The sequence below is a fragment of the Mustelus asterias genome, unplaced genomic scaffold (genome assembly GCF_964213995.1).
Source record: "Mustelus asterias unplaced genomic scaffold, sMusAst1.hap1.1 HAP1_SCAFFOLD_35, whole genome shotgun sequence".
NCBI lineage: Eukaryota > Metazoa > Chordata > Chondrichthyes > Carcharhiniformes > Triakidae > Mustelus > Mustelus asterias.
The window spans coordinates 4,017,502-4,042,028 of NW_027590117.1; the positions used below are offsets into that span (position 1 = coordinate 4,017,502).

The 24,527-nt window shown below is 45.0% G+C and overlaps 1 protein-coding gene and 1 long non-coding RNA gene across 2 annotated transcripts; both read left to right on the forward strand.

The window, feature by feature from the left end:
* Positions 1-4,237: 4,237 nt before the first annotated feature.
* LOC144482348 (uncharacterized) lies at positions 4,238-22,763 on the forward strand. The gene is made up of 3 exons (XR_013495945.1): positions 4,238-4,359; positions 5,207-5,395; positions 16,758-22,763. It is a non-coding gene; the product is annotated as an uncharacterized LOC144482348 (long non-coding RNA).
* A 438-nt stretch (positions 22,764-23,201) lies between these two features.
* Positions 23,202-23,867, forward strand: LOC144482266 (histone H1-like). Its single transcript, XM_078201451.1, has one exon. The coding sequence runs from the start codon at positions 23,202-23,204 to the stop codon at positions 23,865-23,867; it is 666 nt and encodes a 221-aa protein (XP_078057577.1).
* Positions 23,868-24,527: the final 660 nt, after the last annotated feature.

A 24,527-nucleotide genomic window follows, 5' to 3' on the forward strand; every position in this document is an offset into this window, starting at 1 on the left:
ACTGCATCAGTGGCCTATTTCTGTGTTGGAAATTTATTTGGAATTAATCCAAATAGAGAACTTGTCCCAGAGATTGAAGGTTATTTAATTAATCCCATATTCACACAAAATACCAAAGACTGATAAATACGAGAATAGTTCTGAATCGCATGTTCAGCATCAACAGCTGAAAAGTACAGGCTGTTTACTGCACTCACTCACAGGAGCTGAGTCTGAGTGATATGAAATAAATCACACACACACCAATTGTATCACTGAGGGATTTGGAAACAACCAAAGGCTCACACAGAGTAACGGAAACAAATGGAAGATTAGACAGAGAGAGACGTGAGTGAAAAATCCCAAATGAGACACACAATTTTAAACAGCACCATAGATTTACATACATGATTAATTCCACTGACAGGAACAGCATGAAGCTGATGTTCTGCAAACAGCACCAGGGAATTAAAGCATATATTCCAGAAGCAGCAGCAGGGGATTTAAAATTACTGATGTTTGCCACACTTATATAAAATGCTCACAGATATAGAGGCCATTGACAGGTCTAGAATGATCCAACACTCACACACTTTATAAGTGTCTGCCAGATATATATAACTGGCACCTTCAGAAATAACACCAGACAAATTCAGATACAGAATGGAACCAGATACTGAAACATGTGAATTGATTCCAACACTGATTGTGTGTCTTGGGCAGCCCATACCTACGGGGATATGGTGGATCATGACGACAATTCCAGGCAGGTCTCTATTGCACAAATAAAAGCAAATTACTGTGGATGCTGGAATCTGAAATCAAAAGAGAAAATTCTGGAAAATCTCAGCAGGTCTGGCAGCATCTGTAAGATGACAAAGGTCTTCGACAAAGGGTCGTCTGGACTCGAAACGTCAGCTCTTTTCTCTCCTTACAGATGCTGCCAGACCTACTGAGATTCTCCAGCATTTTCTCTTTTGGTCGCTGCTGCACAATGTGATTCTGCAATGGGGCAACACATACTAAATAATCCTGATTGTGCTCAGAATTACACTGAAAATGTGACCAGAAGAGCAGAATTTTTTTTGAAAGATGTGACCTCCCCTTTAAGGCAGAGGTGAGGAGGAACCTTTTTGATCAGTTGTTTTTTTTTTACTTTATCCATTCATGGGATGAGGGCATCACTGGCTCGGCCAGGATTTATTGCCACTCATAATTGCCCTGGGGTAGGCGGTGCTGAGCTGCAATCTTCAACTGCTGCTGACAATGCCATATAGGTACACCCATAGTGCGTTTTTTTGGGGGGGGGATGTTGGGGAGTGGGAAGTTCCTGGACTCTGACCTACTGACACTGAAGGAACGGCGATATATTTCCAAGCCCTGATGATGAGTGGCTTGGAGGGAGATTTCCAGGTGATGTTGTTCTGATGCATCTGCTTTTCCTTTTCCTTCTCGGCTATAGTCATGGTGGGTTTGGAAGGTTCTGTCAAATAAACCTTTGTGAATTCTGGCAATGCATCTTGTAGATGGTGTGCACTGCTGACCCTGTCTGTCAATGGTAACATAAGCCTTATTGTGACTAATAAATACACTTTAACTTTAACTTTTGGTGCAGGGAGTGACTCTTTGTGGATGGGAAACGAATTAAGTCAGATGCTTTGTACTGGATAGTGTCAAACTTCTAGTGTTGTTGGAGCTGCATTCACCCAGGCAAGTTACATCTGGAAACCGGGTACTCCGGCTTCCTTCCACAGTCCAAAGATGTGCAGGTTGGGTGGATTGGTCATTCTAGATTGCCCTTTGTGTGGCAAAAAGTGAAGGTCAGGTAGATTAGCGGGGTGGGTGCGTGGGATTCTGGCAATAGGACATGGATGGGATGCTCTGTCGGAGAGTCAGTGCAGTTTCAATGGGCCAAATAGTCTCCTTCAGCACTGTAGGGATTCTGTGATTTAAAGGTCATTTGACTGTCAGAACTGCCCTGAGGAAAGTGGGAAAGCTGTTTGTAGCATTTACAGCAGTGAGCTTGTTGCAGATCAAATTGTTTATTGCAAGTGAGAATTGATGAAAATAACTGTTTCCTGCAAAGAAATAGAAGAGACACTTGTGGGGAACTGCAAAATGTTTTTCTTTCAAACTGCTCCTGAAAAGGTGAATAGCAGAAAATGGTTTTGATCCATCGACCTCTGGGTTATGGGCGCAGCACGCTTCCGGTGCGCCACTCTGCTATTACCTAACAGCTTCCTGCTTATTATTGTTGAGCTGTAGTAGGACAAAATGTCACTGTTGCATTGCTGTTTAATGTCAGAAAATGAGGCAGCTCCGCCTGGCGGCACAATTCCATGCTTAATACACCAAGAATGGAACACACATAAAAGCAGCAAGAGACTGACAGGAGGCACAGGCAAAGGAGAATGGACCGACTGATCATTTGTGTAGTGTTCATGAAAAGATCAGCCATGATCTTATTGAATGGCGGTGCAGGCTCGAGCTGACAAATGGCCTATTGATGCTCCACGCTTTTATAATCTCATATTCTTCTTTGGATCCAATACTACTTAATTTATTTTGTTAGCCATGATTGGGGCACTTTCCAGTTATGTTTACGTGCCGGAAAGGAATGTATAACTCTTTCATTACATACAACTATGCCTTAAATATTAAACATTAAATATTAGCCATTGCCTATCGACCGTTATGCCATTTTATGAATCTATTGATCTGTAATCTATTTTAGCAAACTCACCTCTCATAACTTCCTAGTTTACTTTATTTAGGTTTGGGATTCTCGTTCAGGATTGGATCTGAGTCATGCTTCTGGACTGATGGGAGATGTTCCACAAAGCAGTCATTCAATCTACCAATGCAGAGCACATCATTAGCAGTGAAATTTTAGAAAAAATATAATGTTGCAAAAGCTAATTCTCCTGCATATAGACACTGAACTGTGAGGAAAGGTAATGCGGCCTTCCATTCGGGAACTTCTGATATTTCTTCCCTTTCCTCAACCAATCCTCTCACTGCTCTGTGGCTGGCAGGGTTCTCAAGTGTGTCGCTCCCATGTCCCACACTTGGAACATTTCCAATTAGTTCACAATGATGATTGAATTTCTGATAACAGTTTCTAGTCACCTGCCATTTTCATTCTGCATCTCACTCTCACGTGGATCATTCTGTCCTGGGTCTTTCCTGGTGTTCAGAGCACCTCTCCTCCATTCAGATTTTTCTTACTTTATGTATCTGGTGATTATCCCTTTCATTGTGTAACTAATTCTTATTATTTAATGCATGTGTGCATGTCACCGATATTCCATTTCGTTCTTTTTCACATGAGCCCCTCTCCTCTCCATTTGCCTGTAATGTATTACATTTCTAACTTCAACCAGTTCTGATGGGCAGATGTTGATCTGAAATATTTGCTATTAACTGTTTGTCTCTGCAGCAGCTCACTTGTTATGTAATTACAGAACTTCGAAACTAAATTCATACTGCCTGCATTCATACCGTTTGAAGTCAGTACTAAGGTTGAGAGGAGTTTTCAGAGAGGTGAGTAAAATCGTGATCAGTTTCAATGGAGTAAATGGAAATAAAATGTTTCTGTGAAACAATGGCACGGGTTCGTTGTGAATGATATAAAAGAACAAAGAAAACCGTCAGGGAACACATTTGTCATTACATTGGGCAGCAAGTTGCTGTGATCTTGAATATGATGCCTGTAATCGAAGCCAATTAGAATGAAAAGTAAATTCAAAATGTCATTGGACAAATAAGGATAGAAATACATTTTGAGGCTGTACTTTAGATAAGAGGAAGTATTACACTAAAGGGAGAGGAAATCTCTTTCGGAATGCTGATGGGTTTAAATTTAATTCCTTGTGCTGTTTTATTCAATGTAATGGTGGCCTGTGTAACTAACCCAGGAAGAGTTTAATTAAAACCAGGTTAGAGTCCAACAGGTTTATTTGGCAGCAAATGCCATTAGATTTCAGCGCTCCGAAAGCTAATGGCATTTGCTACCAAATAAACCTGTTGGACTTTAACCTGGTGTTGTTAAAACTCTTACTGTATTTACCCCAGTCCAACGCCGGCATTTCAACACCATAACTAACCCAGGATACAGCGCGCGGGTGAATATGGTCGATCTCATTCAGAATGGTCCGCACGGCGCAGCTGCCATTCGGCCGCGTCCTCGGAAACCGTATGTCTGCGCGGAGCATGCGCGGTGCTGTTCCCGGAAGTTCAGCGGGGTCGCGCGCAGCGGCAGTAATACCGAGTCAGAGGTCGGAGCCGAGGCGCCCGGGTCCGGCGGACGTGCGGCGAGGGAGCGGCACCATGAAGCGGATGGTGCAGCGAGGCCATCCTCACCGCCCCATATGGAACAGTGTGAGTGAGAGGAAACAGAGAGCAGTGGTTAATGGTTGTTTCTCAGACTGGAGGAAGGTTTCCAGTGGAGTTCCCCAGGGCTCGGTGTTAGGAGCCCTGCTCTTCCTGATATATATTAATGACACACACAAAGAACAAACAAACACCTTGGTGTACAGGACACAAGCTCAACATTTCCACACGCCACCAAACTTGGAGGCATTGGCAACTGTGAGGAGGAAAGTGGGAAACTTCAAAAGGACACAGGCAGCTTGGTGGAATGGGAGACAAGTGGCAGTGAGGAAAGTTCCTGCACCGATTGTCCTGCAGCTGCCCCTGGGGAGCGTGCCCATTCTCAGTGCCTGGGCAAGTCAGTGTGTTGGATAGAGCGCTTTCTGGGGCGCAGATAATTGTTTTCATTCATGTGATGTGTTCATAACTGGCTTGGCCAGCATTTATTGCACTAATTTCCCTTGAACTGAGTGGCTTGTTAGGCCATTTCAGAGGGCATTAAAGAGTCAAAAACATACTGTGGGTCTGGAGTCACAGGTCGGCCAGAACAGGTAATGTGGGTGGGTTTCCTTTCCTAAAGGGGTATCAGTGAACCAAATGGGTTTTTACAACATGGCCATCATTAGACCTTTAATTCCAGATTTTAATTGAGCTCAAATTGCACACTGTGCTGAGGTGATAATCAGGTCCCATTGAATTGCACTGGACCTCTGGGTCACAAGTCCAGTGACAATACCACTACACCATTACCTCCTCATGTGGGAACTGCGGCCGCCATGAGCAGATATCAGCAAGTAGTTTATTGTAGGCTGATTGTCAGTGAGCTGAAACATGAACTCTGTTTCTCTCTTCACAGATGCTGCCTGACCTGTTGTGTATTCCAGAATTTTCACCTTGTTTCAGATGTCCAGCGTCCACATGATTTCACCTGTGAATTATTGCAGCTGTTGCTCAGAAAACTGAGGCCTGAAATAGACAAATTAAGAGCGATTTTGAATCAAGCTGGATGTTGGTTTTGGAATTTGACCCCTCAGTTTCTGTGAAGGTATGTTTTTCTTTGGGTGACTTTGGTCTGTAGAAGCAGGAGAAAGTGATGGGTTTAATTCTGAGTAAATTTGAGAGCAGTAGGGTCAAAACACTTCTGATCAAAGATCATTAACTGTGTCTTGTACAGTTAAAGAATCATTGCACACTCACATACAATAAGTGTTGGACAGAGAATCAATTCCACATTGATATGCAGTATCAGACTGAGTTAATTCCACACTGAAAACTGTAACAGAGACTGAGAAAAAGAGTTAGTCCCACACACACACTACCAGAACATAAGAAAAAGGAGCAGGAGAAGGCCATTCAGCCCATCAGGCCTGTTCTGCCATTCAGTAAGATCATGGCTGATCTGATTGTGGCCTCCACCCCACTTCAGTACCTGTCCCCATAACCCTTGATTCTCTTGTAGCTCAAAAATCTGTCTAACTCAAGATTGAATCTATTCAATGACAAAAATTAAGGTTCCCTTAAAATAAGTAATTCCTCCTAATCTCCATCTTAAATTGGAGATGCTTTATCTTTAAACTGTGCCTCTAGTTCCAGTTTCCCCCTACACATTGCAACATCCCACTCAGCATCTACACTGTCAAGCCCTTGAGAATCTTATATGTTTTAGTACGATCCTCACTCATTCTTCTCCACTGAAAATTGGCCAGACTTGTTTAATTTTTCCTCATAAGAGAACTCCTTCATCTCAGGAATCAGCCTCCACTCGCTGCAGTTTGCTAAGCTGACAGTGACCCACTTCCATACACTATCAGACACTGACACAGACATTATTATCAATTGATTGAGTCAATTCCACATCTACACACAGTAATAGAGATTGACAGAGTGTTAATGCCACACTGCAGTAAAGGATAAAGAATAGAGAAGAGTTAATTCCAGCTTCATGTGCAAATCAGAGATGAACAGTGTTAATGCCCCATTCACATACAGTAATGCAGAATAACAGATACAGAATTAATTCTATATTCACATACGCTAACAAAGATGGACAGAAAGGTAATGGCTAAATTCAGCACAGTCCCAGATGATCATAGGCTACTCTCTCCTTTCATGAATATCCTCAGCTGGTACAGGAATATGAACTCACGCTGTTGGGGTTACTCTGCATCACGGTCCCGCTGTCCAGCCAACTGAGCAAATCAACCCCCAGGGTAGGACAGAGAACAAAGAAAATTATAGCACAGGAACAGGCCCTTCGGCCCTCCAAACCTGCACCAACCATGCTGCCTGATTTAACTAAAACCCCCAACGCTTCTGGGGACCATATCCCTCTATTCCCATCTCATTCATGTACTTGTCAAGATGCCCCAAGAGAGGTAATTGCAAACTGAAACACAGGAACTGAGACTGGCGAATCAATTTAATTCCACACTCACTTGCACGAATACAGGCTGACACATCAGAGAATTAATCCATCCTCAAATAAACTGACAGGAAGAAATTCACTGTCGTTCCACCCTGAGATACAGTAACAGAGACTGACAGAGTGAATCGTGCTCTCATGTACAGATTGACAGATAGCGGGAATGAGTTAACTCCACATTCTCATACAGTAACAGAGATGGACAGATAGAGTGTGAATTCCACACTCTAATGGTTCTCACTTGAAGAATTCTTCTGATATGCATAGAGTCATAGAGGTTTACAACATGGAAACAGGCCCTTCGGCCAAACTTGTCCATGCCGCCCTTTTTTTAAAAAACAAAGTCAAGGTAATCCCAATTGCCCGCATTTGGCCCATATCCCTCTATACCCATTGTACCCATGTAACTATCCAAATGCTTTTTAAAAGACAAAATTGTACCCGCCTCTACTACTACCTCTGGCAGCTTGTTCCAGACACTCACCATCCTCTGTGAAAAAATTGCCCCTCTGGACACTTTTGTATCTCTCCCCTCTAGTTTTGGACTCCCCTACCTTTGGGAAAAGATATAGACTATCCAGCTGATCTGGGCACCTCATTATTTTATAGACCTCTATAAGATCACCACCTACGCTCCAGAAGAAAAAGTCCCAGTTTATCCAGCATCTCCTTATAACTCAATCCATCAAGTCCCGGTAGCATCCTAGTAAATATTTTCTACACTCTTTCTAGTTTAATAATGTCCTTTCTAAAATAGGGTGACCAGAATTGCACACAGTATTCCAAGTGTGGCTTTACCAATGTTTTGTACAACTTCAACAAGACATTCCAAGTCCTGTATTCAGTGTTCTGACCAATGAAACCAAGCATGCCGAATGCCTTCTTCACCACTCTGTCCACCTGTGACTCCACTTTCAAGGAGCTATGAACATGTACCCCTAGATCTCTTTGTTCTGTAACTTTCCCCAATGCCCTACTATTAACTGAGTCAGTCCTGCCCTGGTTCAATCTACCAAAATGCATCACCTCGCATTTAAACTCCATCTGCCATTCGTCAGCCCACTGGCCCAATTGATCAAGATCCCCTTGCAATTGGAGATCACTTTCTTCACTGTCCACTCTGCCACCAATCGTAGTGTCATCTGCAAACTTACTAACCATTCCTCATATATTCTCATCAAATTATGAATATAAATGACAAATAACAGTGGACCGAGCACAGATCCCTGAGGCACATCCCTGGTCACAGGCCTCCAGTTTGAAAAATAACTCTCTACAACCACCATCTGGCTTCTGTCAAGAAGTCAATTTTGTATCCAATTAGATACCTCACCCTGGATCCCGTGAGATTTAACCTTATGCAACAACCTACCATGCGGTACCTTGTCAAAGGCCTTGCTAAAGTCCATGTAGACAACATCAACTGCACTGCCCTCATCTACCTTCTTGGTTACCCCTTCAAAAAACTCAATCAAATGGCCTCTTCATTGTTTCATTATACTTTCTATCTTCTTCATCCTCCAAGGAGCCCTGGCTTTGGTTCCCCTCCCTTTCACCCTGATTAGAATGTACCGAGTCTGTACCTGAAACATCTCCTGAAAGATCACCCATTGTTCTGTGACAGCTTTTCCTGTCAGATTTTGGCTCCAGTTTACTCTGGCTCAATTCCAGCTCCTCCCATTGAGGTTAGTCCTCTTCCCGTTCAGAAGTGCTACTTTAGATTGTTCCTCGCTAATATCAAGCTTGTGACACAATGATCACTGTTACTCAAGTGACCACCTCCAGACACTTGGATCATGTGGTCAACCTTCCTGTCAGTCTGTGTGAGAATGGAATTAATTCTGTATCTACAATGCATGATCTGCCTGTAGATTTGCTGCTCTATTTCCTTCTCACCACACCTACCTTTTACCCTTCTCTCTTTTCTGTTCACATTGTATTGAATAGTAATCGCCCGGTTCTCTCCATTTCCAGACCGCATTTTCAACATTGACACTCTCTTGTGTTCCTATGTGGCTATTTGTGCTTCTAACTCACCAACCTTATTCACCACACTGTCCACTATGTTACCAAGATTGCTGGCATAGTGGACAGTGAAGAAGGTTATCTAGGATTGCAACAGTATTGTGATCAATTGGGCCAGTGGGCTGACGAATGGCAGATGTAGTTTAATTTCGACAAATGCAAGGTGATGCATTTTGGTAGATCGAACCAGGGCAGGACTTAGTCAGTTAATAGCAGGGAGTTGGGGAGCGTTATAGAACAAAGAGATCTCGGGGTACAGGTTCATAGCTCCTTGAAAGTGAAGACACAGGTGGACAGAATGGTGAAGAAGACATTCAGCATGCTTCGTTTCACTGGTCAGAATATTGAAGATGTGGAGATGCCGGCGTTGGACTGGGGTAAACACAGTAAGAAGTTTAACAACACCAGGTTAAAGTCCAACAGGTTTATTTGGTAGCAAAAGCCACACAAGCTTTCGGAGCTCTTAGCCCCTTCTTCAGGTGAGTGGGAATTCTGTTCACTAACAGAGCTTATAAAGACACAGACTCAATTTACATGAATAATGGTTGGAATGCGAATACTTACAACTAATCAAGTCTTTAAGAAACGAAACAATGTGAGTGGAGAGAGCATCAAGACAGGCTAAAAAGATGTGTATTGTCTCCAGACAAGACAGCCAGTGAAACTCTGCAGGTCCACGCAACTGTCGGAGTTACAAATAGTGTGACATGAACCCAATATCCCGGTTGAGGCCGTCCTCGTGTGTGCGGAACTTGGCTATCAGTTTCTGCTCAGCGACTCTGCGCTGTCGTGTGTCGCGAAGGCCGCCTTGGAGGACGCTTACCCGAATATCAGAGGCCGAATGCCCGTGACCGCTGAAGTGCTCCCCAACAGGAAGAGAACAGTCTTGCCTGGTGATTGTCGAGCGGTGTTCATTCATCCGTTGACGCTGCGACAACGGATGAATGAACACCGCTCGACAATCACCAGGCAAGACTGTTCTCTTCCTGTTGGGGAGCACTTCAGCGGTCACGGGCATTCGGCCTCTGATATTCGGGTAAGCGTTCTCCAAGGCGGCCTTCGCGACACACGACAGCGCAGAGTCGCTGAGCAGAAACTGATAGCCAAGTTCCGCACACACGAGGACGGCCTCAACCGGGATACTGGGTTCATGTCACACTATTTGTAACTCCCACAATTGCGTGGACCTGCAGAGTTTCACTGGCTGTCTTGTCTGGAGACAATACACATCTTTTTAGCCTGTCTTGATGCTCTCTCCACTCACATTGTTTCGTTTCTTAAAGACTTGATTAGTTGTAAGTATTCGCATTCCAACCATTATTCATGTAAATTGAGTCTGTGTCTTTATATGCTCTGTTTGTGAACAGAATTCCCACTCACCTGAAGAAGGGGCTAAGAGCTCCGAAAGCTTGTGTGGCTTTTGCTACCAAATAAACCTGTTGGACTTTAACCTGGTGTTGTTAAACTTCTTACAGAATATTGAATACAGGAGTTGGGACGTCTTGTTGAAGTTGTACAAGACATTGGGTATTTGAAATTGTACAAGACATTGGGACGTCTTGTCGAAGTTGTACAAGAGGGCATGGGTTAAGGGTGAAAGGAGAAAAGTTTAAAGGGAATTTTAGGGGGGGCTTCTTCACGCAGAGAGTGGTGGGAGTGTGGAATGAGCTGCCGGATAAAGTGGTAAATGCGGGGTCACTTTTAACATTTAAGAAAAACTTGGATGGGTTCATGGATGAGAGGGGTGTGTAGGGATATGGTCCAAGTGCAGGTCAGTGGGACGAGGCAAAAAATGGTTCGGCACAGACAAGAAGGGCCAAAAGGCCTGTTTCTGAGCTGTAATTTTCTATGGTTCTATTGATCAGGCCACACTTGGAATACTGTGTACAGTTCTGGTCACATTATAGAAAGGATATTATTAAATAAGAAAGAGTGCAGAAAAGATTTATAGGATGCTACCGGGACTTGATGGTTTGAATTATAAGGAGAGGCTGGATAGACTGGGACGTTTTTCTCTGAAGCGTACAAGGCTGAGGGGTGATGTTATAGAGTGTTATAAGAACATAACATAAGAAATAGGAGCAGGAGTAGGCCATCTAGCCCCTCGAGCCTGCCCCGCCATTCAATAAGATCATGGCTGATCTGACGTGGATCAGGACCACCTACCCGCCTGATCCCCATAACCCTTAATTCCCTTACCGATCAGGAATCCATCCATCCGCGCTTTAAACATATTCAGCGAGGTAGCCTCCACCACCTCAGTGGGCAGAGAATTCCAGAGATTCACCACCCTCTGGGAGAAGAAGTTCCTCCTCAACTCTGTCTTAAACCGACCCCCCTTTATTTTGAGGCTGTGTCCTCTAGTTTTAACTTCCTTACTAAGTGGAAAGAATCTCTCCGCCTCCACCCTATCCAGCCCCCGCATTATCTTATAAGTCTCCATAAGATCCCCCCTCATCCTTCTAAACTCCAACGAGTACAAACCCAATCTCCTCAGCCTCTCCTCATAATCCAAACCCCTCATCTCCGGTATCAACCTGGTGAACCTTCTCTGCACTCCCTCCAATGCCAATATATCCTTCCTCATATAAGGGGACCAATACTGCACACAGTATTCCAGCTGCGGCCTCACCAATGCCTTGTACAGGTGCATCAAGACATCCCTGCTTTTATATTCTATCCCCCTCGCGATATAGGCCAACATCCCATTTGCCTTCTTGATCACCTGTTGTACCTGCAGACTGGGCTTTTGCGTCTCATGCACAAGGACCCCCAGGTCCCTTTGCACGGTAGCATGTTTTAATTTGTTCCCATTGAGATAGTAATCCCATTTGTCATTATTTCCTCCAAAGTGTATAACCTCGCATTTATCAACGTTATACTCCATTTGCCATATCCTCGCCCACTCACTCAGCCTGTCCAAATCTCTCTGCAGATCTTCTCCGTCCTCCACACGATTCACTTTTCCACTTATCTTTGTGTCGTCTGCAAACTTCGTTACCCTACACTCCGTCCCCTCCTCCAGATCATCTATATAAATGGTAAATAGTTGCGGCCCGAGTACCGATCCCTGCGGCACGCCACTAGTTACCTTCCTCCAACCGGAAAAACACCCATTTATTCCGACTCTTTGCTTCCTGTCGGATAGCCAGTCCCCAATCCACTTTAACACACTACCCCCAACTCCGTGTGCCCTAATCCTCTTCAGCAGCCTTTTGTGGGGCACCTTATCAAACGCCTTTTGGAAATCCAAAAACACCACATCCACCGGTTCTCCTCCATCAACCGCCCTCGTCACATCTTCATAAAAATCCAACATGTTCGTCAAGCACGACTTTCCCCTCATGAATCCATGCTGCGTCTGATTGATCGAATCATTTCTATCCAGATGCCCTGCTATCTCCTCTTTAATAATGGATTCCAGCATTTTCCCTGCTACAGACGTTAAGCTGACCGGCCTATAGTTACCCGCCTTTTGTCTCCTTCCTTTTTTAAACAGCGGCGTAACATTAGCCGTTTTCCAATCAACCGGCACTACCCCAGAATGCAACGAGTTTTGATAGATAATCACTAACGCATCCACTATTACCTCTGACATTTCTTTCAATACCCTGGGATGCATTCCATCCAGACCCGGGGACTTGTCCACCTTCAGTCCCATTAGTCTACCCAGCACTGCCTCTCTGGTAACATTAATTGTATTAAGTATTTCTCCTGCTGCCAACCCTCTATCGTTAATGTTTGGCAAACTATTTGTGTCCTCCACCGTGAAGACCGACACAAAAAACTTATTTAAAGACTCAGCCATATCCTCATTTCCCACTATTAACTCCCCCCTCTCGTCCTCCAAGGGTCCAACATTCACTCTAGCCACTCTATTCCTTTTTATATATTTATAAAAATTTTTACTATCATTTTTTATATTAATTGCTAGCCTAGCTTCATAGTCTATCCTTCCTTTCTTTATCGCTTTCTTAGTCTCTCTTTGTTGTTTCTTAAATTTTTCCCAATCACTTGTTTCTCCACTTTTTTTGGCCACTCTGTACGCAGCTGTTTTTATTTTAATACTCTCCTTTATTTCCTTCGTTATCCACGGCTGGTTCTCCCTTTTCTTTTTTGCTGGAATATATTTTTGCTGAGAACTGAAAAGGATCTCCTTAAAAATCCTCCACTGTTCCTCAGCTATCCTACCTGCCAGCCTGCTCTCCCAGTCTACCTTAGCCAATTCATCCCTCATCCTATCATATTTCCCTCTGTTCAAACAGAGGACACTGGTTTGGGACCAAACTTTCTCCTCTTCCATCTGAATCAGAAATTCGACCTGGACCATATTGTGGTCACTAGACCCAAGAGGGTCCTTCACAATAAGATCCTTAATTCTACCTACCTCGTTACACAATACCAGATCCAACATAGCTCGTTCCGTCGTCGGTTCCGTAACATGCTGTTCAAGGAAACTATCCCGACAGCATTCTAAGAACTCTTCCTCCATTCCACCCTTACCGACTTGAGTCTGCCAGTCAATGTGCATGTTGAAGTCCCCCATGATTATTGCCGTTCCGTTTTTACACGCATCCCTTATCTGCTTGTTTATAGCCCTCCCTACCTCAACGTTATTATTTGGGGGCCTATATACCACACCTACTAGTGTCTTTCTCCCTCTACTATTCCTCATCTCTACCCATAATGATTCCACATTTTGTTCCTAATTAATATAAAATAATGAGGAGCATCGGGCAGCTAGATAGTCGATATCTTTTCCCAAAGGTAGGGGAGTCTAAAACGAGAGGGCATAGGTTTAAGGTGAGAGGGGAGAGATATAAAAGAGTCCAGAGGTGCAATTTTTTCACCCAGAAGGTGATAAGTGTCTGGAACAAGTTGCCACAGTTGTAGTAGAGGTGGGTACAATTTTGTCTGTTAAGTGTTTAGACAGTTACATGGGTAAGATAGGTATAGAGAGATATGGGCCAAATACAGGCAATTGGGACTAGATTAGGGGGTTAAAAAACGGGGTGGCATGGACCAATTGGGCCAAAGGGCCTGTTTCCATGCTGTAAACCTCTGACTCGATGACACTTTGTGTGATTACACACATGCTTTCCAAACCTATCCTTGTATTCCACTGAGATTCCTTCTTCATCTACTCCTATCTTATATGATTTGATTTATTATTTTCACGTGTATGAGTATACAGTGAAAATTACTGTTTCTTGCGCGCTATATAGACAAAGCATACCTTTCATAGAGAAGTAAAGGAGAGAGTGCAGAATGTAGTCATAGCTAGGGTGTAGAGAAAGATCAACTTAATGCTAGGTAGGTCCATTCAAAAGTCTGGCAGCAGCAGGGAAGAAACTGTTCTTGAGTCGGTTGGTACGTGACCTCAGACTTTTCTATCTTTTTCCCAATGGAAGAAGGTGGAAGAGATAATGTCCGGGGTGAGTGGGGTCCTGAATTCTGCTGGCTGGCAGCAGGAAGTGTATACAGAGTCAATGGATGGGAGGCTGGTTTGCGTGATGGATTGGGCTACATTCACAACATTTTGTAGTTTCTTGCAGTCTTGGGCAGAGCAGGAGCCAAACCAAGTTGTGATACAACCAGAAATAATGCTTTCTATGGTGCATCTCTAACAGTTGGTGAGAGTCGTAGCTGATGTGCTAAATTTCTTTAGTCTGCTGAGAAAGTATAGACGTTGGTGGTGCTTTCTTAACTATAGTGTCGGCATGAGGGGGACCAGGACAGGTTGTTGGTGATCTGGACACCTAAAAACATGAAGCTCTCGACCATTTCTACTTCGTCCCCGTTAATGTAGACAGGGGCATGTTCTCTCTTATGCTTCCTGAAGTAGATGACAATCTCCTTCATTTTGTTGACATTGGGGGACAGATTATTGTCACTGCACCAGTTCACCAGATTCTCTATCTCGTTCCTGAACTCTCTCATCATTGTTTGCGATCCGGCCCACTGCGGTGGTGTCGTCAGCAAACTTGAAAATCGAATTGGAGGGGAATTTGGCCACACAGTCACAGGTGTCTCAGGAGTATAGTAGGGGGCTGAGAACACAGCCTTGTGGGGCACCAGTGTTGGGGATGATCGTGAAGGAGGTGTTGTTGCTTATCCTTTCTGATTGTGGTCTGTGGGTTAGGAAGTTCAGTATCCAGTCGCAGAGAGAGGAGCCGAGGTCCAGGCCACGGAGTTTGGAGATGAGTTTTGTAGGAATATTGGTGTTGAAGGCTGAGCTGTAGTCAATAAATAGAAGTCTGCTGTCAGTGTCTTTGTTATCGAGGTGTTCCAGGGCTGAGTGCAGGGGCAGGGAGATGGCGTCTGCTGTGTCCTGTTGCGCTGGTAGGCGAACTGTAGTGCATCCAGATAGTCTGGGAGGCTGGAATTGATTTGTGCCATGATCTTTCAATGCACTTCTTAATGATGGATGTCTGAGCCACTGGATAATGGTCATTGAGGCACGCTGCTTAGCTTTTCTTTGGTACTGGGATGATGGTCGTCGTCTTGAAACAGGTAGGGACCTGAGATTGTTGGAACAAGAGGTTGAAGATGTCTGCGAATGCGCCCGCCAGCTGATCCATGCAGGATCTGAGTGCTTGTCCGGGTACCCCATCCGAGGCAGTCACTTTCCTTGGGTTGACCTCTGAGAAAGCTGCTCTGACATTTGCAATGGTGACCTCAGATACAGATTCATCTCAGGCTTCCAGGGTGGAGCGCGTGCTCTCGCTGACCTCTTGCTCAGAGCGGGCACAGAATGCATTGAGCTCATCAGGGAGGCATGCGTTGGAGCCGGTGATTTTTGTTCTTTCTCTAGATATTCCTCTTTTCCACTTCTATATAATGGTGCCCATCCCCCTGCCAGTTTAGTTCAAACCCTCCTCGTCCACATGAGTGACCCTCTCCATGAGGACACAGGCATTGAGTACAGAATCATGCAAGTTATGCTGAGCCTTTCGAAAACTCTGATTGGATCACAGCTGAAGCATTGAGTCCAGTTCTGCTCAGCACACTTGAGGAAACGTGACGGTGGTTCAGCGGGTGCAGAGGAGATTGACCAGAATGGTTTCAGCAATGAGGGATTTTAGCCACAAAGTTAGGTTGCAGAAGCTGTGGTTGATCTTTTTTGGAGCAAAGCAGATTGAGAGAGAGATCTGATAGAGGTGGACAGGATTATGGCTGGTGTGGTTCAGGTAGACAAAGAAAAGCTGATCCCATTCACTGATAGTATTAGGACTAGGGGGCACAAGTTGAAGGTTTTGGAAGAGACACGGGGGGATGTGTGGAAGAACTTCTCATGCAGCGAGTGACAACCTGGAAGTTGCTGTCTCTGAGGTTGGAAGCCGAGACGATGAATTATTTCAAAGAGGAATTTGGAGGGCCATTTGAGGGAAATAAACTTGTCGGGCGATGGGGATAGAGCAGGAGAATGGGACTGACTGGATTGCTCCACGGAGAACCAGCATGGACTGGATGTGGCGAATGGCCTCCTTCCATACGGTAATGACTCTAATTCCAGTCTCCCCTGGTTGTCTGTTATTGGACAGTGAAGATTGGAAGCAGAGGCAGACAGTCAGGATGTGGGGAGTTAGACAAAGAGCAGCTCTTGCAGGCACCAGGTGAGAATGAGGATGGACACATTTTAAACAGAGACTGTTTGGTTTTGATTACGATCTGGTTAATCACACGGGAGCAATGAATGGAAATATGAACATTACAAATGTCCCTGCTCCATCCGGTTATCCCATTCATGGAACAGTGCAGGGTTTCAGTTCTATCTGAATGTCATTGAATTGTCGTAGCACCTACCGCCACTGATCATGCATCTCGTACACAGACACTGAGGCCTGCAGTCACACATTGACAATGTTTGTATCACTGGGGTTCCTTTGTGGATGTTCATTATGATTATATACTGAGATTTATAAATTACTAAAACTGCTCTTTTAAATTTATTTGCAAGACCAGAGATCCTCTGACCTCGGAAGGGAGACCCCGACCTGGCAGTGACCCGGAGAACCCGAACACGTGAACCCAGCCGTGACCCCAGAGACCCCATCCACCAACCGGTCTTCAACCCGTCCATGCCAGAGTGTGGTGTGAACACCCTCCAAACTCAAACCGCAGCCCGACAGCGACCCGGAACTCCCAACCGCTCAGACCCGACTGCCGACGCAGGAACCGTGACCATGGCAACAAATCCTCCACCCACACACCAACCAAAGCGGAAACAGGATACAGCTACACCCTTGATCCCACAGACTAAACACCGTCTCACAGGCACGACAGGAAGCAGCCACCCCAGGAAGCGTGGGAAACGCGCAGGCTTGCAGGTGAGACTGAAACAATGTGGTTCCAAGGCCCCCCTCCCCAGCTTACTCCTGGCAAATGTTCCATCTCTGGAACACAATCTAGATGAACTTAAAACCAGACTCACTTTTCAAAGGGAACTGAGAGACTGCTGTGTGCTCTGTTTCACGGAGACACAGACCACACCTGCTTCACCGGACAGTGCCCTACAACCTCAGGGCTTCTCCATCCACCGAATGGACCGTACAGCGGCCTCAGATAAGCACTTGAATGAGTACGTCACTACAGTAACTGACTTCCTTAGTCATTGCATAGAAGACTGAGCTAAAGAAGCAAATCCATGTTTTTCCCAACCGGAAAGCATGGATGAACAGGGATATCCACTGCTTCCTGAAGTCCAGGTCCGAGGGGTTCCAGTCAGGGGACCCTGAACTGTAAAGAAATCCAGATGTGACCTACAGGGAACCATCAAAGATGCCAAGTGCCAGTACCGGACCAAGCTAGAGTCCGAGGCTCGCCACATGGACTCCCACCGTTTATGGTAAGGTCTGAAAGGCATAACAGGCTACCAGATGAAGGCATGTCGAATTGCCAGCGACAATGCCCCTCTCCCCGATGGGCTCAATGCATTCTATGTCTGTTTTGAGGAAGAGAGAGGATGCCCTCCACTCTGAAAGCCTTGGCCGAACCTGTATCCGAGGTCACCATCACAGACTTCAGATCAGCCTTCTTGAAAGTTAACCCGCGGAAAGCGACTGGCCTGGATGGGGTGCGGGGACAGGCACTTAGATCCAGCGTGGACCAGCTGGCAGGGGTATTCGCAGACATCTTTAACTTCTCCTTTCACCAATCTGAGGTCCCTATCTGCTTCAAGAAGATGACATCATCCCTGTACCAAAGAAAAGCCAGGCATCGTGCCTTCATGACTATTGCCTGGTAGCTCTGACATCCATCATTATGAACTGCTTCGAAAGGTTAGTCATGGCACGGATCAGCTCCAGTCTCCCAGATTGCCTGGATCCACGACAGTTCACCTACTGCTGCACCAGGTCCACAGTAGATGCCATCTCCCTGACCGTACACTCAACCCTGGAACACCTAGATAACAAAGACCCATGTCAGATTCCCATTTATTGATTACAGCTCAGCCTTCAACACCATTATTCCTACAAAGCCCATCTTCAAACACCATGGCTAGGGCTTGGTTCCTCCCTCTGCGACTGCATCCTAGACTTCTTAACCCACAGACCGCAATTAGTAAAGATAAGCAACGACACCTCCTCCATGATTATTCTCAACACCAGTGCCCCACACAAGGCTGTATCCTCAACCCCTGACGATGCTCCTTATACACTTATGACTGTGTGGCCAAATTCCGCTTCAAATCTATTTTCAAGTTTGCTGATGATACCACCATAGTGGGTCGGATCTCAAACAATGATGAGACGGACTATAGGAATGAGATAGAGCATCTGGTAAATTAGGGCAACGACAATAATCTCTCCCTCAATGTCAACCAAACAAAGGGGATTGTCATTAACTTCAGGAAGCATCGTGGAGGACATGCCCCTGTCTACATCAATGGGGGTGAAATGGAAATTGTCGAGAGCTTCAGGTTTCTGGGTGTCGAGATCATCAATAACTTGTCCTGGTCCTTCCACGCTGACACTACAGTTAAGTAAGACCTCTAATTTCTCAGGAGACTAAGGAAATTCAGCATTGCCTGTGTGGAGTTTGCACATTCTCCTCGTGTCTGCGTGGGTTTCCTCTGAGTGCTCCGGTTTCCTCCCACAGTCCAAAGATGTGCGGGTTAGGTTGATTGGCCATGCTAAAATTGCCCCTTAGTGTCCTGAGATGTGTAGGTTAGAGGGAAATGTGTAGGGATATGGGTAGGGCCTGGGTGGGATTGTGGTCGGTGCAGACTCGATGGGCCAGATGGCCTCTTTCTGCACTGTCGGGTTTCTATAATTTCTATGATTTCCGCTATGACTCTCACCAAGTTTTTCAGATGCACCAAAGAAAATACCCTTTCCAGATGTATCACAGCTTGGTATGGCTCCTGCTCTTACCAAGACCGCCTTAAACTACGAACAGTTCTTATAGTAGCGCAGTCCATCACACAAATCAGCCTCCCATCCATTGACTCCGTCTGCACTTCCCATCACGTCAGAAAAGCAGCCAGCATAATCAAAGACCCCCATGCACCCCGGACATTCTCTCTTCCATCTTCTTTCAACAGGAAAAAGATACAAACATCTGAGATCATGTACCAACCAACTCAAGAACCGCATCTTCCCTGCTGCCATCAGACTTTTGAATGGACCTATCTTATATTGATCTTTTGCTGCAGACTAGTTATGAATGTAACACTACATTCTGCACTCTGTCATTTCTTTCTCCCCATGTACTCTATGAATGGTATGCTTTGCTTGTATAGCGCACAAGAAAAAATACTTTTCACAGTATGCCAATACATGTGACAACAGTAAATCAAATTGAACAAGGGCTGTGTATTATTCCCTCACCTGTAATTGGGTTACAATGAGTAAATTATTCCTGACAGGCAAATCATTGAACCAATCAATGTTAGTTTGAAGTTTCCTCACTTGAGTTGCAATGAACAGTGCAGTGAGCTCCTCACACACATTATGTCTGTTCTCTCTCAGAGTGCATCAGTTCCACAGTCTCAGGCAGCAGAACCGGTTGCAGAGACACATTTTCAATCCAACAATCAATCAGAGCAGGAGAGACAGACATTGTTTCCATGTCATCCCAAGTCAGTACCACTGACAGGGAGATACATAAATCCCAGTCCAAATTCTCACCCGCTATCAGATTGTCAGTGTGTCAGTCCTACAATATTGTAGCATTAGTTGCAATTCAATTAAATACCAGATAGAAATAAATGATTGTATAATCTGAGACACACACTGATTATTATAATAAGGATACATATAAATTGGTACAAACTGAGATACAGATCACATAGCTGACTTAAAGCCTCAGACGTGTAGGGCAGAAATTGTAATAATTCTCACAGTCAAACTGAGCTCAACATTCAAGTATAAAGTTCTCCCAAACACAGTGAATGATAAAGGAATCAATTTGATTATTAAAATGTGAATTACACTTCCCTTTACTTAACAAGGGCGTGTTAGATGAAAAGATGCATGATCCTCCACAATTGTGCTCACACAAAGTGATTTAATACAAGGCAAAAATTAGATTTTTTTTTGAAAAAACCTACAGCATCAATGGCCTGTTTCTGCACTGAAATTTCAATGTGGAATGAATCCAGACTGTTAAACTGTCCCAGAGCCTTCGGTTATGTAATGAATCCCACACAGTCAGAGTAACAGTGACTGACAGATTCAGAATCATTCTCCAGCACATGTCCATTACCAGACACTGACAGATACAGACTGTTACTGAACTCACTGACAGCACCTGAGCCTGATCCTGAACGACACTAATCAGTCTGACACACAGATATGGTACTACTAATAGAGTCCAGAAATCATCACAAACCCACACAGACTGATGAATGTGCCAGACGACACACCCCATATTAAAGAAAGGGCGTTACGGACCCACATTTTCTTACATATTTTCCACATTCCCATAGTGGTCGCTGCATATTTATCCACATTATACCACATCTGCCATGCAGATGCCCACACACTCAGCCTGTCCAAATCACGCTGGAGGATCTCTGCATGCTCCTCACAGCTCACCCTCCAACCCAATATTGTATCATCTACATGTTTGGAGATAATACATTTAGTTCCTGTGTCCAAATCATTAATATATAATATGAACAGTTGGGGTCCAAGCACAGATCCCTGCGGTACCCCACTAATCACTGCCTTCCAATTGGAAAAAGACCCATTTATGCCATCTCTTTGCTTCCTGTCTGCTAACCAGCTTTCTATCCATCTCAAGACGCTACCCACAATCCCATGTACTTTAATTTTACATAGTAGAAGGGTGGCACGGCGGCACAGTGGTTGGCACTGCTGTCTCACAGCGCCAGGGAGCCGGGTTAGATTCCTGGCTTGGGTCACTTGTAGAGTTTGCATGTTCCCTCTGTGTCTGCGTGCGTTTCCTCTGGATGCTCTGGTTTCCTCCCACAGTCTGAAAGGCATGCTGGTTAGTTGCATTGGCCATGCTAAATTCTCTCAATCTACCCGAACAGGTGGCAGAGTATGGCGACTGGGGGATTTTCACAATAACTTCATTGCAGTGTTAATGTAAACCTACTTGTGACACTAATAAACAAACTTTAAACTTTATAACTTAAAACCGTTATGTAAGACCTTGTCCAAAGCCTTCTGAAAGTCGAAATAAATCACATCCACCGGTTCTCCCTGGTCAACTCTACTAGTTACATCCTCAAAGAATTCTAGTAGTTTTGTCAAGCATGATTTCCCTTTTGTAAATCCATGCTGACTTTATCTGATTAGAACACTGCTTTTCAAACGCTTGATAATGGACTCCAGCAACTGCCCTACGACCGACGTTCAGCTCACTGGTCGTTGGTTCCCTCTTTCCTGTAACACTACATTCTGAACTCTCTCATTTCCTTCTCTATGAACAGTATGTTTTGTCTGGATAGCGCGCAAGAAACAATATGTTAATACATGTGACAATAATAAATCAAATCAAATCAAATCCTCTCTACTTCTGATTTTGAATACAGGGCTTAAATTAATTACCTCTCTGTCCCCTGAAGGTGCTGACTCTGGCTGGGTTCAGTTCTACACTCACTGGTTCCTCTCTCTCCTGAAGGTGCTGACTCTGGCTGTGTTCAGTTCGACACTCACTGATTCTTCTCTCTCTCTCTCCTGAAGGTGCTGACTCTGGCTGGGTTCAGTTCAGACGCTGGAAATCTGAAATGAAACAGAAAAGAAAGCTCAGCAGATTGTGCAGCATCTGTCTACAGAGAGAAACAGAGTTAGTTTTTCAGGTCTGTGACCTTTCATCAGAACTTGGAAACACAGAAACTCGGAACAGGAGTCGGCCATTCAGGCCTTTGAGCCTGTTGCATCATTCAATGTGGTCATGTCTGATCCTATATCGCAATTCCATATTCTCAGTTTTCCCCAATACCCCTTGATGCCATTAAAATCGAAAAAATTCTCTCTCTCCTTGAATATATGCAGTGACTTGGTCGCCACAGCTTCTGTGGTAGAGAATTCCACAGGTTCTAAGTGAAGAAATCTCTCCTCATCTCATTTCTAAATGGTGAACCTTGTATCCTAAGACTGTGTCCCCTTGTTCTACATTCCCCAACCAAGGAAAACATCCTTCCTGCAGCTAGTCTGGGCAATAAATACTGACCCAGACAGCGACACTCACATTCCATGAATGAATTCAAAGACAAACTGTGGGGAGCGGGCCTCAGAGTGTTTAACAGTTACTGAGGTGAAAAACTGTAACGAACCCCCTGGCATCCGGAGCAAAGGCCGGAAAGAGTAAAACATTCCGTGCTGGGACCTTACAGTTGGTAAAGGTTTTGTCCTGTGAATGTGTAGGTGTGAATTTTGTGGAAGAGAGAGTGTATGAAAGGAGCGGGCGGGTCAGACTAATCCAACTGTGTTTGTGTGTCTGTTCTGATCATGAGATCTCCGAGTTTCTCTGGTGTAAAATAAAACGATTTTCAATCAAAGATTCCCCCCAATCCCCCTGCTGAGCTCCAAAATGAGATTTCAAGGCAATTGTTTCGGTAAATTGAAGATTTCAGTGGAAAAGTAGAGAATATGTCAGCTATCGCGTGTGAGAGCGCGATCAGTGCAGCAGTAAAACGGGTTTCAGTGGAAAATGGAGTTCTCAGTTCGAGTGAAACCTTTTCAACAGCAAACATTCGTGTGTCAGAGACATGAAGGATGTGAGCTGGATCTCTGGAGAGGCGGAATTTCATTGCAAGGGGAGAGTTTGTGAGGAGAGAGAAACACAGAGAGGCTGGAGGAGCCGGGAGCTGACAGCAGCTTGTCTCTGCTCCGTCCGCTCTCTGCCTTTAAGTTGCTCTGTGCCGCCACCACTGGGTTCATTTCGGATCCAGTTCTGACTCACACAGATTTTCCACACCCTCTCGGATATGACTGAAACTGCAGCCGCCGAAACGGCTCCTCCAGCCGCTCCCGCTCAAGTGAAGTCTCCCAGGAAGAAGAAGGCGGCTCCCCGACCTGCGGCAGCCGGTCCCAAGTTAGGCGAGCAGATCCTCAATGTTGTGGCGGGTTGCAGCGATCGCAAGGGGATGTCCCTGGCCGCGATAAAGAAAGCTTTGGCTGGCAGCGGAGTGGATGTGGGGAAGCGCGGCTCCCAGATCAGGTTAACTATCAAGAGGAAGGTGGAGAAAGGCTCTCTGGTGCAGACAAAGGGACAGGGCGCCTCCGGCTCCTTCAAACTCGCTCAGAAGGAAAGCCTGGGGAAAATGGGAAAGAAGTTGAAGAAACCAACAGCCAAGAAATCTTTAGTAAAGAAAACAGCGGCCAAGAAGGTGACAACAAAGAAAGCAGCAGCCAAGAAACCCGCAGCCAAGAAACTCGCAGCAAAGAAAACTCCAGTGAAGAAATCAACAGTGAAGAAAACAAGCAGCAAGAAGGCGGCAACTCCAAAAAAGGTGGTGAAGAAAGCAGCCCTGAAGAAAAAGTCTCCTGTGAAGAAGGTGACGGGCGGAAAGTCTGTCAAAAAAGCGACTAAATCGAAGGCCAAACCCAAAGTGAAAGCAGCAAAAGCGAAGAAAGCGTCAGGAAAGAAGTGAAACAACCCGAGCAAATTGTAAACCTCTGAACCCAAAGGCTCTTCTCAGAGCCACCCACATCTCTCAGGAAAGAGCTGATCCCGCAAGAAAATGATTCCTGTCCCGCAGCCCGGCTCGTTCTCAATAGAGATCATTTCAAATTCAGACTAAAGCAAAACACAGCAGATGCTGAATTTCATTTGAATTTCACATTTGTTCAATCGCCACTTTCTCTCATAATAAAGATGTCTGGTAGATTCAGTGTGAGACAGTAACACTGGCGGCTAAAAAGCGCTTTCCAACTTCAATTTTAACACAGGAGATTTCTCCAAACAGCTGCAATAAGGTATTTGTAAACAGCTGGAAGCGGATGTGGGTGAGGATGATACTGAGGGAGATTCTTGCTGTGTTTAGGTCGGAATATTACTGACTGGGAATTATAACGGGATGTGGAGATGCCGGCGTTGGACTGGGGTAAGCACAGTAAGAAGTCTCACAACACCAGGTTAAAGTCCAACAGGTTTATTTGGCAGCAAATACCATAAGCTTTCGGAGCAATGCTCCTTCGTCAGATGGAGTGGTCTCTGTTCTCAAACAGGGCACAGACACAGAAATCAAATTACAGAATACTGATTAGAATGCAAATCTCTACAGCCTGCCAGGTCTTAAATGCACAGACAA